This window comes from Panthera leo, chromosome D4 (assembly GCF_018350215.1).
Source record: "Panthera leo isolate Ple1 chromosome D4, P.leo_Ple1_pat1.1, whole genome shotgun sequence".
NCBI lineage: Eukaryota > Metazoa > Chordata > Mammalia > Carnivora > Felidae > Panthera > Panthera leo.
The window spans coordinates 87,184,686-87,201,765 of NC_056691.1; the positions used below are offsets into that span (position 1 = coordinate 87,184,686).

A 17,080-nucleotide genomic window follows, 5' to 3' on the forward strand; every position below is an offset into this window, starting at 1 on the left:
TGTCCTTCCACGTTGCCATGCTGATGGGTCCATTTGCTTCCTGGGCCATCGCTGGGGACTCGCTCCTTGGGGTGCAGTTGGTGGAGTTTCCGGGAGGGCAAAGGCCGAGGGAAGCCTGGCGAGCCCCTTTGAGGCCACTTGGCAACCCGGCAGCGTGGATGGGTCCCTCAGACAGGGAGGGCCCCTAGGGTTGGGGGTGAGGTGGGGGAGTGGTCAGCACAGTGCTTGAGGCCACTGGTGGGGGACAGCCTGGATCCAGCTCAGGCAGCATCTAGCTAAGGTCACTTCTCTCTGGGCCCCTGTGTCCATCTCCGTAAGACGGGTGTTGGGCCAGCTGTTGGGGGCAGGGGGCAGGCTCAGGTTTAGTCATGTAGACGGCTGAGCCTGTGAGAGCCAGTGCAAAAGGCTGGAGCAGGTAGGAATGGACCAGACCTAAGCCTGCCAGATCTGTAGATGTTTCCACGGCAGTCAGACATCGGTAGGTTATTGGAAAGGTACTCTTTTTTTGTTTGTTTGTTTGTTTGTTTATTGTAGAGAGAGCTTGCGCGAGTCGGGGAGGGGCAGAGAGCGAGGGAGAGAGAATCCCAAGCAGGCTTCCATGCTGTCAGCCCAGAGCCCCACGTGGGTCTCTAACCCACGAACTGTGAGATCATGACCTGAGCTGAAATCAAGAGTCAGATGCTTAATCAACTGAGCCACCCAGGCGCCTCCCCCGCCTCTTTTTAAGTAAACTCTATGCCACACGTGGGGCTTGAGCCCACGACACCAAGATCAAGAGTTGCACGCTCTATCGACTGAGCCAGCCAGGTGCCCCGAGACCATCTGTCTTTCTAACTGGCATCTTCGGGGTCCAGGAGTTCCATAGACTTTCATTGGAATGAGTGTCCTGAGGGTGGCGCCCCACTGGTTGTGTTCATTCTTCATCCCTGATGTGCCCATTCCTGGTCTGGCACTGCCTGAGAACTGGGTTTCTGAAGTGAACGGATGAACCTCTAATCTAGAGGGCAGCAGCACATTTTGGGGAGCAGGCCCAGAGATGGGGAGGTTCCTAAAGGACTCTGAGCACGAACCAGTGCGGCTGGGGTACGGTGCACAGAGTTGGACTTTGTGCCTCTGAGGACTGCCCTGTGAGCTCCCTGCCAGACGAAAGACCAGTCCTGCCTGGGACGCCTGGGGACTCTGGAAGAGCCTGGGTCTCAGGACTCCCCCGAGGACTCCTCCCGGCAAGTGGGAGCAGGAAGCCAGAAGTTGGGCTCATCGGATGCAGGCTGGTTCCAAACCTGGGCCTGCCGAGCAGACAGACCTGGGTTTGAATCCTGGCTCTGACACACTAGCCCGGTGACCTGGCCAATGGGGGCTGGGGGGGGGGGGGTGACACTCAAGAGCCTCACTGTCCTCAGCTATAAACTGGGCGCATTCAGAGCCGCTTTGCAGGCTGTAGTGAAGTTAGTGCAAGCGACCAAGAGTGGAGCACCTCCCGGTTTGTTGGGAGCGATACCGGGGGCCTCACTGGTCCACCCCTCAGCTCAGGGAGGAGGCAGGTGGCTCCTGCAGACTCCCGGGAGCCTCCCTGCAGCGTGCACATCCACACTGCCCAGCCTCTCGTCCACATGGCAGCTGGACCCACCATCTCCGCCGTCTCCGGGACCCTGCCACGACTCCCGCGCACGTCTCCGTCAGAAATGCGTCCTCTGGCGCGGCAAAGATATGCACAAGGATGTTCTGAGCAGCACTACTCATAACTCCCCAAACCTGACCCTCCCCCCCACCCCAGTGTCCATCGAGAGTCGAATGGAAAAGAAACTGTGGGGTGTTCACACCATGGAATGCCGCTCGGCAAGAGTGAACAACTCATAACTAGAGGCTACAGCATGGATACATCTCACCAATGCAATGCTAGTGAAGGAAGCCCCCTGCAAAAAGTACCTACTGTAGGATCCTGCTTATAGAAAGTACAAAATTCAGGGGCGCCTGGGTGGCTCAGTCGGTTAAGTGTCCAACTTCGGCTCTGGTCATGATCTCGCGGTCCCTGGGTTCGAGCCCTGTGTCGGGCTCTGTGCCGACAGCTCAGAGCCTGGAGCCTGCTTCAGATTCTGTGTCTCCCTCTCTCTCTGCCCCTCCCCCACTCAGTCTCTCTCTCTCTCTCTCTCTCTCTCTCTCTCTCTCTCTCTCAAAAATAAATAAACATTAAAAAATTAAAAAAAAAAACCCACAAAATTCAGACCAACCTAATGTATGGTGTCACCCTGGAGTGACTAGACAGGGTGTCAGGGTCTCCCAGAGACCTGGTTCTTGATCTGCGGGCTGCTTACACAAATGTGCTTAGTTTATGGGACTTCATCAAGCTGTACACGTTCAATTCTCGGAATCTCCTATATGAATGTTACATTGTATTAAAAAAATTTTTTTAATGTTTATGTTTTTGAGAGAGAGAGAGAGAGAGAGCCTGAGCATGGGGGGGGGGGGTGCAGAGAGAGAGAGAGAGTGAGGGAGACACAGAATCTGAAGCAGGCTCCAGGCTCTGAGCTGTCAGCACAGAGCCTGATGTGGGGCTCGAACCCACAAACCTCAAGATCATGACCTGAGCTGAAGTCGGACACACAACCGACTGATTCATGCAAGCACCCCTAATTTTTTAAATTTTTTATTTTTTATTTTTAAAAAAAATTTTTTTAATGTTTATTTATTTTTTGAGAGACAGAGACAGAGAATGAGCGAGGGAGGGGCAGAGAGAGAGGGAGACACAGAATCGGAAGCAGGCTCCAGCCTCTGAGCCGTCAGCCCAGAGCCCGACGCGGGGCTCCAAATCACAGACTGCGAGACCGTGACCTGAGCCGAAGTCAGACGCTCAACCGACTGAGCCACCCAGGTGCCCCAATTTTTTAAATTTTTTAAAGCAGCAAAGCCCAATCAAATAACCAACCCATCCTTCAGAGCTCTCTTCTGTCCTCACCATCGGTGGTAATCCTCAGAGTTTTAGGTGGCCACGCCCCTCCCCTTCCCCCTCCCCCAGCACCTGCCCCCTCCCTCTCTTTTGCCCATTCCGTTTAATTTTTTTTTTTTTTTTAACGTTTATTTATTTTTGAGACAGAGAGAGACAGAGCATGAACGGGGAAGGGGCAGAGAGAGAGGGAAACACAGAATCTGAAGCAGGCTCCAGGCTCTGAGCCATCAGCCCAGAGCCCGACGCGGGGCTCGAACCCGCGGACCGCGAGATCGTGACCTGAGCGAAGTCGGACGCTTAACCGACTGAGCCACCCAGGCGCCCCCTCTTTTGCCCATTCCATCCAGCCACACTGTGGGGTCAGGACAGTTGCTGATACTGTTCCCTCTGCCAGGAAAATCCCACTCTGGACAACTCCCTCTCAATTTAGAGTTCCTCCTCTTTGTCACTTCCTCCAGAACACTCTCCCTGACGCAAGAGGACTCTGGAGTCAGATAGGTCTGGGTTTCAGGGGCTTTGCGTCTTTAGGCCTATTTGCTCATCAGTGAAATGGCTGCCGACCAGGCAGGGGCAAAGCAGCCAGGCTCGGGATGGCTGTCCTGCGCCAGAGAATTATTCTGGGAAACTCACAGCCCACTCCTCACACCTCCTGCTTCTCACAGGCTAATAATGGCAGTGCCTGAGGGAGTGGAGGGCAGGTGACAGGGAGGTGGGGCCAGCTGACCCAGACCAACTGTGTCTCTCTCTGTCTGAAAAATAAATAAACGTTAAAAAAAAAAAATTAAAAAAAAAAATAAAATGCTCTCAAGATGCCTAAAGCAAAATAAACGTAACTGAATCAAAGCATCTTTACTAATGTAATGAAAGAAAGGAGTCTTTCTCAACTTCACTTAAACATCCTCGCCGAGCATCAGTTAAGCTTCCGTTCTGTAAAGCATTTAGGGCGCCGAGTGTGCGCCCCGCCCCCGCGGGTCCCCTCCTCCACCCCACACACTTTTAACAGAAGTGCCGCCGGCCAGTAAACAGAGAAAAAGAAGTCCCTTCTGGGTTTTTGGCCTCAGTTTACTCATAAGCAAAAGTGGATCGGCTCTGACCCCAACGTGCCGAGGCTGCTTCCCCGCTTCGAGTATGTCTTCTTACGGGAGCCCAGCGCCCGCCAAACTCGGCCGGGCTTGGGGTGCAGAGGAAGCCTCTGCAGACAAACCAAAGCTCCCACCAAAGTTCAACACGCCCCCCAAGCTAGAGCCTGATTGGCCCGCCCTGCTCACATCGTGAGCCCGCTTCACTTTATGATTGGCTGTTCTCCTTTCTGTTGTGTGCTGGAACCCTCCTCTTCTCTGATTGGCCAGGCTCCTACCTGTGCTCGCCCTGGATTGGACGCCGGCTCGGTCGGCTCGCATGCTCCGGGGCCCGGCTCTCTGATTCGCCACTCGGGTCAGCCTCAGGGCCGGCACGCTAAATGGCTGCGCCGGTACCTGTATCGGCCTCCGATTGGGCACGCGGCGCCTCCCCGGCGTGATAGGTCAGGACCACCGCCCCCCTGGCTCCCCATTGGCTGCTCGGCGAAGCCCGGTCTCCGGGTAAGATGGCAGCGGACGGACAGTGCTCGCTCCCCGCTTCATGGCGGCCGGTGACCCTCACCCACGTCGAATATCCTACAGGTAAAAGGCGGTCCCGCCTTGCAGGACGCCTTCCTGGGGCCGGGTCATCAGCCCCGGGCGCTGCGGCCGGCGCGAGCCCGCGGAGGGGGCGCCGGGGGACCGAGGTGGGAACTGTCAAATAGTGAGCCATGGAGGGGTTCGGCCGGCGCGCGCGCCGCGCAGGCGCAGTGGTGCGGCGATGAGCTGGGCGAAATTGTGAGCGGCTCGCTCGCGCACTCTGCGGCTGCGCCGTCGGGCCGCTCCCCCGGGTCCCGGGACGTGGGTGGGCTGTAATGGGGCTGGGGTCCGCGTGAGGCGGGGAAGGATGACTGGCCTGGACTTGGGTCCTTCTTCCCTGCCCTCCCTGGAATCAGAGAAGCCAGACTCCCTCGTCTGCGTGCAGGGAGTGCCTGTTTCCTTCAAACAGCGCTTTGGGGCTGCAAAAAGCTCCCCATTGCTGGGAGTGTGCAAACCGAGGCCGGGAAGCTTTTCGTTGTTTGAGTACTTGTGCCACGCCCTGAGCAGGGCCCTGCTCCGCGACAGAGGGAACCGGAGGAGGGGACAGGCGGCCCCTGGGATCTGATTTCTGGAGTTTCCCAATCAGATGCATCTCTAGAAGTGCTGTGTTTTCCAGCCGAGAGGTCCTTTAGCGACCGTTCTGGAGGCTAGTAGATTGGTGTAGAGCTTGGGCCTTAGGATCAGAGGTATCTGGGCTCAAGTTCGGGCTGAGGCTTGGTGCAAGTGACTTCGCCTCTCTGTGCCTCAGTCAGTTCATCTCTAAAGTGGGACTGATCACAGTGCGTTCCTTCTAGTGGCGATGTAGAAACAACACGAGGTGTGAGAAATGCTGAGTGCCATGCCTGGGACACAATGAGCATTCAGCGTGGAACTGCAGTTAATATTGTCTTCCCAGGACCCTCAGGGCCAACCCACCCTCCCTGGGTAGGATGATTGGGTATTGGGTGAGGCTGGGGGCCCCTCATGGAGCCCTGATTTGCCCCAGGACGGGGGGTGGGGGGGTCTACTCACGCTTCTCTCTGGTGCAGAGATGTGAGAACCTGACCCTGCTGAGGGCCCCAGGGCTGGATGCCAGGGAACTTTGACCCTAAGTATGCTGGGTTATACTGGGGGCAGGGCAGCCCTGCCAGGCACTGGACTCTACCTGCCCACCCACCCACCATTTATGCCCACCATTCATTCAGCTGGTATTTGCTGAGCACCTCCTGGGTGCTAGGCCCTGAGCTAGCTCTGCGTTTAGAACGATGAACAGGCCCATATGCCCCCTGCGCTATGGACTGTGAAGAAAACCCACTTTACATGAGGGAAACTGAGGCCTGGAGAGGGGAAGGAACTTGCCTAAGCCTTAGTACCTTCATTATTTCCTCTCCGTGGCCTCTGATTAGCTTCTCTGCTTACAAATGAGAAGAAGGAACCTGGTGTTCATGAGCGGCACGACACAGGCTGTGATGAGGGACCCTTTGCAGGGACTGTGGGTGTCTGGAGGAGGGACCTGGGTGAATCTGGGGGCCTCCTCTGAGGTCTAGTCCTCTGCTGACTCCTCTGTAGCCCCTTTCGTGCCCTCATCACACCGATCCTTGCTTCCTTCACCCCTTCTCTACTCGTTTAGCATCAGTTTTGAGCCTGCTTAAGTGCCAGATGCTGTACTGGGCTTGGGGGATTGAGCAGGGTGTAGAGACCCCGTCCTGCTCTCCTGGAGCCTACCGTGTAGAGGGAGAAACACTGGCCCCATATCTATACTAACGAGTGCATCATAAGCGATGCCCTGGTTACAGATTCCCCCACAGACTTAGAGCTCTGCAATGGCAGGAACGTCTCTCTCTCTCTCTTCTTTTTTTTTTTTTTTGCAGCTGTGGTGGGTACTTAATTTATGTTGCATTAACCCAGGCAGCATCTTGATTGGGGGAGCCTGTGTGTGCAAAGGTCCAGAAGTGGGACAGGGCCAGGATCATTCAGGGAGCTAGAGTTCTGTCCTGGGAACTGTGGCAGAGGTGGGAGGACTGCAGGGCCTGATGAGCTGAGCTGAGATGGGGTTCATCCCAAGGGCAGAGGGAACCATGGAGGGGCTTAGATCAGAGTGGTAAGGCCAGAGTCTCTACAGCACCTGCGGGAGGGTCCAAGGGTAGCATCGGCTGTGGGACGGGCCAGGCGTCAGCTGGGTAGCCAAGAGACCCAGAGTCTCAGAGCTGGAAGGGACCAGGCCATCAGGTAGATGAGGGAGGAGACAAAGGCCTAGAAAAGGGGAGGGCCTCACCCAGTGTCACCTAGTGGGCTTGGGGCAGCACTAGCCTTTGACCCAGGTTGCTGGCCTATCCCCCACCCCCATGCCAGTTCCAAGCCAGTCCTGCCGTGGATAGATGTGAGTGAGGCCAGGTGTGGGAGCATCTATCTCTTCAACCTGGACTCTGACCTCAGCCCTGCGTGGGCACCTTCCTGCTGCCTGTGTGAAGCCAGGCTGGTGGTGTGGACCATTTCCCCTGCTGGGTTCTCCCAACATGGAAGTGTCCGGGGTGCCAGGGGCTGAGCTGGGTGTCTCACAGGCCTGGCCGCATCAAAGCTCACACAGCTGTAAGATGTGGGTGCTAATATCCCCTTTTCACTGCCACAGGAACTGCTCCATGAGCCATGCATGCCCTTTGACCCCAGAGTAGCCACGCAGCGTCCAATCTCTGATGGTGAGGGCAGCCTTTGGACTCACTGTCAGCTCTGCCGTTAACCAAAGGGGAAAGTGGCTCTTGTCTCTTGGTTTCAGTGTCCTCAGCTCTCAAAAGGGTTCCTGATCCTTGCACGGCCTCCTTTCCAGGCCCGTTAGCAGGGTGAAAAGCGGGTAGGGGGTGCCAGTTTTTTGCCAGTGGAGAGGCTGCCATATTGGGCAAAGCAGCCTCGCCCCTCTCCTCACTTGGTCCCTGTCGGGAGCCTGCAGGGTCCAGAGACGATCAGGTTCCCCTGGAGGCCCAGGACGAGGCTGGCGCAGCCCCAGCACGGCACTGTGTTCCAGAGGCCCTTGTATGCCTGCCAGGCAGCCTTGGGATACGGGGCCTGGCCTATTAGCTCAGACCCGGCTGGGTTCAAATTCCTGCTTTGGGTGGTGGGTTTACTACCTGGACCAGGCCCGAGGCTAGGATTTTAGTCCAGACCTCATCGCTTTCTCACTGTGTGACTCCAGGCAAGTCACGCAACCCATATGGGTCCCAGTTTGTTCATCCACAGAATGGGGCCAGTGAAGCACCTGCTTTAAACCATGCACATTAGGGCTTGTGCCCATGACTGAGTTGGTATGGTACCCTGGTTGACTGAGGCGTCCATGGCTGCCTGGTCCTGCCCTCTGGGCCCTCCTGGGGCCTCTTTTCTGGCTCAGACCTCACTTGACTTGCTGGGTGCTGGCCCCTTTTCTGACTACTGTGCGTGGCTCATCCTGTTCTCCCTGTCTGCCCCAACCTCCCCCTCCCCCCCAGGTGATCTCTCTGGCCACCTCCTTGCCTACCTGAGCCTCAGCCCTGTATTTGTCATTGTTGGTTTTGTGACCCTCATCATATTCAAGCGGGAACTGCACACGGTGAGTGAGTCCGGCCCTGCCCAGCCGTCCGCTGCCCCCACGCCAGGGAGGAGGGGTTCTGCACCGTTTAATCCCAGCTACTTTGCTTTCCCTGCCTTCACCTTCTGGGTTGTTTACTGGTTGGGCTGGGAGGCTCGATCAGATGCCACAGTCTCTGGGCCTGGGTGGTGGCTAGTAGGCACAGAGGCCCAGCTGACCACATATCTTCCTGGCAGATCTCATTCCTCGGGGGCCTGGCACTGAACGAGGGGGTCAACTGGCTGATCAAACACGTCATCCAGGAGCCACGGCCCTGTGGAGGTAGGGCCTGGGCCGTGGGGTCTGGGGGTGCCCAGGTCAGGATGCTACCGCGACGCCTACATCCTTCCATCCTGCTCTCTTCTCCCAGGCCCCCACGAGGCAGTGGGCACCAAGTACGGGATGCCCTCCAGCCATTCCCAGTTCATGTGGTTCTTCTCCGTCTATTCCTTCCTTTTCCTGTATTTAAGGTAAGCTTCTGCTCTGGCCGGGGTGGCCTTGAACTGGCCCAGGCTGGGCTCTGCCAGGAACTCACTCTCAGCCCTTCGGACACCCTTGGGGCTTGGCCTCTGCCAGGGGTGGGAGGAGCTGCCACCAAGGAAGACATGTCCAAGCAGTATTTGGAGAGGGCTGGGGGCTGTTTGGGAGGCCTGGGCTCCAGGCTGTGGGCTGAGGCCACCTGATGGGCCTGTTTTCCTAGAATGCACCAAACAAACAACGCCAGGTTCCTGGACTTGCTGTGGAGGCACGTGCTCTCCCTGGGTCTTCTCACCGCGGCCTTTCTAGTCTCCTATAGCAGGTATGGAGGGAGGGAGAGCCCCTACCACCCCCACCCCCACCCCGCCCACTGGGATCTGGCTGGATTTGTGGTCCCTGTTGGACCTCCGTGTGGACCGGAGTCCCACAGCCTGTAGAGCAGCGCTGGGAAGGGGGTCCCAGGCCCCTTGTTTTAAAGGGCTAGGACTCCGGCTCCCCCTTCTAGCCCAGTCCATGCTCTCTCCTCTGGGCTGAGCCCAAGGTCCTGGGGACACCTGCACACATCAGCCATCTGTTCCCAGTGTCCCAGAGGAGCTTCTTGGAGACAAACTCAGAGCCGAAGGCTGAACAGAAGGCAGATCCCAGCCGAACCAGCCCTTCAGTTCTGTGGTTGGGGGAGCAGCCATTGGGGTCCAACCCCCTGCCTCCTTCTGGAAATAGCTTGGAGGCTGTGTAGTCACAGGAGTCTGTCCCATCTGCGTGCGTCCCTGCCGTGTGCACGCATAGGTCCCTGGGAAGCCGGCACTCGGGCTGGGAGATCGTGCAGGCCTGTGGCCGGCTGGCTTTCATGAACTTCCCTCTGTCCTTGGCCCAGGGTCTACCTGCTGTATCACACCTGGAGCCAGGTGCTCTATGGGGGCGTTGCCGGGAGCCTCATGGCCATCGCCTGGTTCGTCTTCACCCAGGAGGTCCTCACCCCGCTGTTCCCTAGGATAGCAGCCTGGTAACTGCCTCCTGGCCTTGTGGCTGCCCCACCCGCCTCCGCCCCCAGCCTCGGGTCCCCTGGGAGGGCCCTAGCGTCCCCGCGTCTGGTGGGCATGGGCTGCAGGCCCTGCTTGCCTGGCATCCTCCTCCCCCAGGGGTTTTCTCAAGCCCAGAAGCCAGGGTACCATTTTCTGTCCTCAACTAGGCTCTCAAGGACTTAGGAAGCAGCCTGAGGCCTACTGGGCTATGCACACCGTGGGGCAGTGCCTCTGCCCGAGTGTCACACTGGCGACATGTCTGGGTCTCTCAGCAGCTGGGTCACAGGCCAGGCAAAGGCTCTCTGAGCAGTGGGGGAGGGTGCATCACCAGCCCCAGGCACTGGCGGGGGAGTCTGGTTTGGTGATAGGCTCACGTCCTGATGCGGTCCTGGCTTTCTGGGTGTCTGTCTCTCCAGGCCTATCTCTGAGTTCTTCCTCATCCGAGACACGAGCCTCATTCCCAACGTACTCTGGTTTGAGTACACGGTAACCCGGGCAGAAGCCAGGTGAGTCAGGGGACAGCAGTCACTGGGTCCTGACTCAGTGGGGCCCCCTGTTTCGGAGGGCTCCCCCATAGCCAGGCACTTGCCTGAGCACTTTTCTTGTACTACCTCATTGAACCTCCCTTGGGGCCCACTTTACGGAGGAGAAACGGAGGCTCAAAGGAAGAGAGGAGGAGTCACTTGACTGGGGATTTGCAGATGGTGGATGGGGGAGCTTGGCAAGAAACCCAGGCCGTCTGGCCCAGAGCTGTGCTTGTAGTCTCCGCAGTTCAGAACCAGACAGCTGGGCAGCCGAGATTCTCAGCGTTGCCGAATGTGGATGCCCCTGGGGGTCATTTAGTCCAGACACTTTCCTACAGATGGGTAAACCGAGGCATAGGAAGTTAGGGGCTGCCCGTGGATGCATAGCAAGTGGGAGCAAAGCTGGGCTCTGGAGCCTCCTGACTCGACTGTCCTTGTCCACTCACCCCACATCCTGGGTGGGGTGTCAGCTGGGCTGAGGAACGCCTGGTTTCTCCCCAGGCTCAGAAGGGAAGCTGAGGTGAGGCCAGGCTCCAGAGTAAGCCTGGGAGGTTTCCTGGGGGATGCTGGCGAGAGGAGCCCGGGGGCAGGCTGGGGCAGGGTGTCGCGGCATCCGAGAAATCTGTCTGGTGCATCATGGTCCAAATTATCCTAATGAGCTTAAGGGCAAAGTCCTGGATCCATGAGGAAAGGGGATTTGAGGGGGTTAGGGCAAGCAATCCCATTATTGGTGGAAGGGCCCCTCCTGGCCCAGCCCCACCCCACCTGGCTGGCCGCCACCTGCCTTCATCAACCAAAATTTCCATGTGCACCTGCTCTGTGCCGGGCTGTTGGGTAGCACAGAGCGAGATGGTCACGGCAAGCAGGGGGGACAGGAGGAATGAAGCACCTGTGTGATCGGTGCCCTGGGCCTGAGAGCCCGTGACAAGATCCTGAGGGAACAGCACCCGAAAAGCTTCTGAGGCAGGATGACACTTGGTGAGTCTTCCAAATAGACAGAGGCTGATGTGGCTGGAGCTCAGGGAGTGAGGGGACAGGGACAGGGGATGAGCCTGGGGCCACATCATGCAGGATCTGTCTGGTGGGCATGGTTCGTCTTCCGAATTAAAAAAAAATTTTTTTTAACTTTAATTTTGAGAGACTGTGAGCAGCGGAGGGGAGTGTGAGAGAGGGAGAGAGAGGGACAGAGGCTCAGAAGTGGGCACTGTGTTGACAGCAGCGAGCCTCACGCGGGTCTTGTACCCACAAACCGCGAGATCATGACCTGAGCCAAAGTCGGACGCTCAACTGACTGAGCCACCCAGGCGCCCCCATTTTCTGAAAGTTATGTGGGACTCTAGTCAAGCCCATTCATTCTCCTTTCTGAGCCTCAATGAGCCCCGTTAGAAGATGGGGGACGCTATCCCTGCTTCCCCCAGGTGGCTGGGCCCATCATGGATATAGTCCTTCCTCCAACCAGATAACTCGAGTCCCCTGTATAACATCCATCGGTCCTTCTGTCTTTGCTTACGCGCTTCCAGGTGGAGAACCCGCTATCTTTTGTCTGTTTCAGTTGTTGGTAACAGAGCCCTGCTTGTGCTGGCCTATCTGTCATCCCCATAATTAGTTGGATTCCAGCCAGGTCCCTCTGGCTTCAGGTCTCTCGTCCTGGGCCCCACCTCTGCCGCAGTCTCCTGGCTCTGTTCCTGAACTCCAGAGCCGAGATGTCTGGGGCACAGTCCCGGGCCAGAGACACCGATCCTCTCTAGGGTCCAAATCCCAGGTGCTAGGGCAGCAGCTCTGATCGGCCCAGCTTGAGTCAATCACTGGGGCTACCGGGGTGGGCATTCACCCATTTTGATGGGACCGTGGATAGGGAGGGGACAGCTGAGGGCATGGGTCACTGAGTGCCAGGAGTCCCCTCGTTTGACCCCGCCCCGGAATCCTCCTCACATTTGACCCCCATCCCCCACTTTGCAGGAACAGACAACGTAAGCTGGGGACGAAACTGCAGTGACCGGTGAGTGTGGCTGGGTCCAGCCTCCAGATCTGGCCTGCATGATGCCTTGCAGGATGGACAGAATGACAGAGGGTTGAAGCAGAGACCTCTACAGACCCAAGTCACCAAGTGGAGCCTTTTTTTTCTTCTTTTAATTTTAATGAACAAGGTGGACCAAAGGGCCGAGCCGGCCCCTCAACCGGGACCCTGGAGGGCCTGCTGCCAAGGGGCACACGGCCAGAGACCCTCGCTGTGCTGCTGCCAGCCCCTGGTCAGGCGGAAAGCGCCCTCGGCATGGGCACCGGGGTGTGGCGTAGAGAGGAGGAGGGCTTGCGCCCCTGGTCGCAGGGCCAGGAAATCCAGGTGGCGTGAAAAATACACACTATTTATTTTTTGGTTTTGTCAAAGGCAGATGGGCTTTTGGGGACGGGGCGGGAAGGGCCCATCTGCTCTGCCCTGGATGCCCTGCACACAGAGGAGGGGCTGAGGTCAGCCTCCCCGGGGCCCTTTGCCCTGGGCCCAGGGGACGGACCGCCGCTCCCTCGGCCTGAGAGGTGGCCTGGGGGCCCAGGAGGAGACAAGCACCCCCCCACGCCCTCCGTGCCACCAATGCCATTCCAGAACTTCGTTCAGTGTTTCCTTGTCTGGGGGGCAGGGCCCAGAGAGAGCGCGCATCTGGCGGCTGCTATCATTGTTCTCTACCCCATGTCGACCCTGCACCACAAGGGCTTTCTCCGGTCCCCTGTCCCCAAGACAATGGTCCCCTTCTGACAAAAGAGCCTGCACATGTGGGTGAGCAAACCCAGGCTGTTTACAGCTCTTTTTTGTCCTGCCACCTAGTAGCAGTTAGTTTTCATCTCCACCCCGACAAAGGGCAGAGGAACCAGGAGCCGGGTGAGGGGAGTGGAGCCGTGGGTGCGTGATGTCCCTGTCCTTCCCTTTCCTTCCTTTCCTTCCATGTGCTCTGAACGTTCCCTTGTCCTTCCCGATGCCCTCCCGAGAGCCTGGGCACCTGCTCGGGTGCCCTTAAGCCTGCGTCCGGGGTGTGGGTGCCCAGATCCCCACTGTCCAGCATGGATCCCCATCTCTGAAGTCTGACTCTCAGATGGAGCTGTGGAGAAGAGATGCTTCCAGACTCTTTGGAAGTTTCGAGAATCGAACCAAGCTGCTCGGGAGCTGTGTTCTACACCCCCCACCCACCCTTTTTTCTTTGTGGAGGTTCCTAATCTGCTGCTGAAGCACAATGTTCCGGTGCTTTCTTTTCTCATTTGGTCAAGACAGTGTCCAAAAGCCATTCCGGATGCCAGGACCAGGGGCCTATTTCTGGGGAAGGTCGGTCAGTCCCCACGTTTTCCTCCCCTTCCCTTCTTACTTTTATTTTTTACTTTTTGCCTGAGACAAGCCAAGTGTGAGGTGGTTTGATTTAAGAAAAATCAATGAAATTGTTTACTATTGTTTTAAAATAAAATCTTGAACTCTGGCGGCCTGAGCACGTGAACTCATGAGAGGAAGCTGGGGGTGCCTTTGGGGACATGTGACCCTGAGGGGCAAGGCTGCGGCAAACACCATAAAATCATAAGCTCTCCAAGACCTCTAGTCCCTCCCAGCCCCCGAACGTGGGGTCGGAACCGCCTCTGTGACGTTTCCCACCGGTGTCTGAGGAGATCTCGCAGTCTGCCGTTCAGTTACCAGTCTCCCCATTTCTTAGTCCTGCTCTGCCCCGCTGCGTGGTCCTGGCTGGCTCTGGCCCTGCTCCCGGGCCCGTTCCCCCTCTGGTGACAGCCCTTGAGGACTGGGCATGGGTGCCCTTCCTAAGCCTCTGCCACCTCCACTGTCTAATCTGTTTTTCTTGAGCGCGTGGACAGGTGAGCATCTCGCTTCGCAAGAACTAACTGCAGACTGAGCCGGATGTTTGCGGAGACCCTTGTGGGAGTGAGCTGGGTACAAGTCCAACTCAAGGGCTGGCCCCAGGCAGGCAGTCTAGTCCTTCCTTGGTCCACAAAGCAGAGGTGCCATAGGGCTACACTAGACACCCTCGGGGGCAGGGTGAACCGGAACTGTCTGTCCTCACAGGAGCTTGGAGGCTGGGGCCGGATCCCTGTTGAGTCCACAGAACCTTGACGTTCGGTTACGGTGACCTCACCCCCGGTGCGCAGCAGGAGCAAACAAATCTCTGGAGGCACTTTCACCCCAGATTTGAGTTACTTATGTAAACAGTTTTATATTTGTGGTGCACAAGATACAGAGCGAGGTGGCCAGGTACAGAAGGAAGCCGCGTCGTGACCGAGAGCCCGCAGGAAGCAGGCAATGGAGGCAGACCCGTACAGACCAGAACGGCACCGGCACGGTCAGCCACAGGCTACATCGTTTTCACTGTTCGAAGGAAATAAAAGACAGACTTGAAAATGTCTGTAGGGAACGGGAAACTAAAGTGAGATCTGACAGGGTTTAAAATGAAATTTTAAAAACGTTTAAAAAAGGGCGCCTGGGTGGCTCCGTCGGTTGAGCGTCCGACTTCGGCTCAGGTTATGATCCTGCGGTCGGTGGGTTCGAGCCCCGCGTCCGGCTCTGTGCTGACAGCTCGGAGGCTGGAGCCCACTTCGGATTCCGTGTCTCCCTCTCCCTGCCCTTCCCCCACTTGTGTTGTCTGTCTGTCTGTCTCTCTCAAAAATGAGTAAACATCTGGGTTCCCTGAGTCCCGGGTGGACTCACTGCCTTCACCCCCCTTGACAGCCCTCCCCGTGACCCCCCTCTGCCTACCATCCCCATCTTCGGGCAGCCCTGCTCCTCCCCGTCCCCTGCAGTCTGGTCCCCAAGCCTCGCCGACTCTTACTTGGTAAACATGTTTGAAATGTCGGCCTTCCCCCACTGGCCAGGCCCCCCCCCCCCGGAGGCAGTGACGCCTCCCCATACGGTTCCCCCACCCCCAGCCCACCCGGGCCCCCCTTCAACGCGTTCCTCAGCACCTTCCTAAAACACCCTCCTCTGTCTCGGGAGAAAGCCGGGTGTTTAGCCTGGCCCCCGGACGGGGCCTCAGGTGGTCCTGCCGTCACTTCACCTGGCAGACTCCTATCCCTGCACTTTCCCAGTGAAGAGGGCCCAAATCAAGTTCGTGCCAACGTGGACAAACTTTTAGGGGATGGATCTAGGTAAAAAAATCGAGTAACATTCAGTCATTCATTGTCTTGCATGTTCAAATTTAATGATGTATCGCACAAAATCTAGAGCTGCTCTTTTGCACTCGTATTTTGCAAAAACAAACGAACCACAAAAAACCCACCGCCACCCGCAAAAACGAGTTCGTCATCTGTGTCACTGGCCTCGGGGTCTGCGGGCTCCCGGGGGCCCACAGTGCTGTGGGTCTGCTGGCGAAGAGCACGATGGTGTCCCCAGAATTTGTTTCCCAAGACGCAAGTGCCTCTTGGTGTAACGTCCCAACGGGTGGATCTAAAAACTTGATCCTGTAGGAGTGGGCGATCTCCCCAACACTTACCTCCCCAAATGTCCAGAGGCCTTCAGAATACTTGCCTGTCCCCCATCTAACGCTCGGAGAGGGTGAGGTCACAGGCCACGGCCTCAGCAATAATGACTGAATCTTCATGGTTTCTTTGCCTTTCCTCATCTCCCCCTACCCCCCACCGGCCAGTTCCGCCAGGGGACCTTCATGCATTCCACACGACGCTGCTCGGGGTTGTCTTTGCTAAACGTGTCTTCCCCAACCGGTACTTTTTGGCTCCAGAAAACGGAATGAGCCTCTGTAGCATGAGGCCTGTGACCACTCAAGGGCAAGGGGACACCCTCACTCCTGAAGGATCTAGCTTTTTGGGGAACAAGGTCTTGCCTTATATTCGGACTCACGCAGTTCTTAGCACTTGAGCCTCTGGAGTCCTGGGCATCTGTCCAGGCACTGTCCTTGGCTTGGATCCCTCTCCCTGCTCTCCTGCTGCCCCAGGCCGGGTTGGGTGTGGGCCCCTTGCCGCCGCGGTGCGGCTTCCCCGGTAATCGCTCAACTCCTGCTGCGGGACCTGCTCCTGAGAGTCCCAGGAGCCTCCAGAGGGAGGAGCACCACTTCCATTGTATAGACGAGGACACCCAGGCACAGGGAGGCCAAGAGTCAGCCTAAGCGCCCCAGCGGCAGAGCAAAGGCTGTGTGCTGTGGAATTCTCTCGAAGGTCTTCCTGCTCAAGGCCCCGAGAGGGCACTACCGTTCGCCTTCCCTTGGCATTACCCTGCCCTGCTGGCCCTGGGGTCCTGAGGAGTGGCCAAGCCCTGGGTCATACCCCCTCCCATTATCTGGGCCCCACCTCTGGCTCCCGGGGACTTTGGGTAAAGGGACAGGAGTCCCTCTCCTAGCCTCGGAGAGAAGAGGACACGGAGTCCCCAGCCTTGTGGGGCTGTGAGGAGGCTCAGTCAGGCCTGACAGTCCCCAGTGCCTGGCATAGGTTAGTTCCACTTGATCAGAGCCTTGGTCCAGTTGGCACCTTCCTGTGCCCCCCAGGCTGGGGCCCTCTGTCTTCCTCCATCACCAGCTTATGGGCCCGGGTCTGGGCTCGTTTCCAGCCATGGCCTCCTTCTTTCTCCACCCACTGTCCTGGGTCGTCTGACTGGGTGTGGTGTTGGGGCTGGGTGCTTGGCTACAGGGGCTCCTCTGGAAACCTCTGCTCTGCCATTTAGTGGTCTGGTGACCTTAACCTCTCTGAGCTTCAGTTTCCTTATCTGAAAAACGGAGAAAACCACAGGACCCACCGTCCTGTGACTGTCACTAGTCAGCCAGTTCACCTCATCCAGAGGCTCAGTGGCCTTTCCCACCCTCACCCCCTTGGCATCCTGCTCTTAGGGTTTCGCCCCCGCCTTCCTTAGGGCCAGCATCCCTCGGAGAGAGAGACGTCTCTCCACAAACAGT

General features: G+C 57.5%; 1 protein-coding gene across 2 annotated transcripts; it reads left to right on the forward strand.

The window, feature by feature from the left end:
- The first annotated feature begins 4,470 nt into the window (after nt 1-4,470).
- Nucleotides 4,471-13,657, forward strand: DOLPP1 (dolichyldiphosphatase 1). Of its 2 annotated transcripts, none has more exons than XM_042913824.1 (8): nt 4,471-4,605; nt 8,058-8,158; nt 8,374-8,458; nt 8,547-8,646; nt 8,877-8,975; nt 9,528-9,656; nt 10,092-10,181; nt 12,159-13,657. In XM_042913824.1, exons 1-8 carry the CDS (start codon nt 4,530-4,532, stop codon nt 12,193-12,195), a joined length of 717 nt encoding a protein of 238 aa, XP_042769758.1. In that variant the 5' UTR covers nt 4,471-4,529; the 3' UTR covers nt 12,196-13,657. The 2 variants fall into 2 exon arrangements, with proteins under 2 accessions (XP_042769758.1, XP_042769759.1); XM_042913825.1 differs by lacking the exon at nt 4,471-4,605 and adding an exon at nt 6,487-7,277.
- Nucleotides 13,658-17,080: the final 3,423 nt, after the last annotated feature.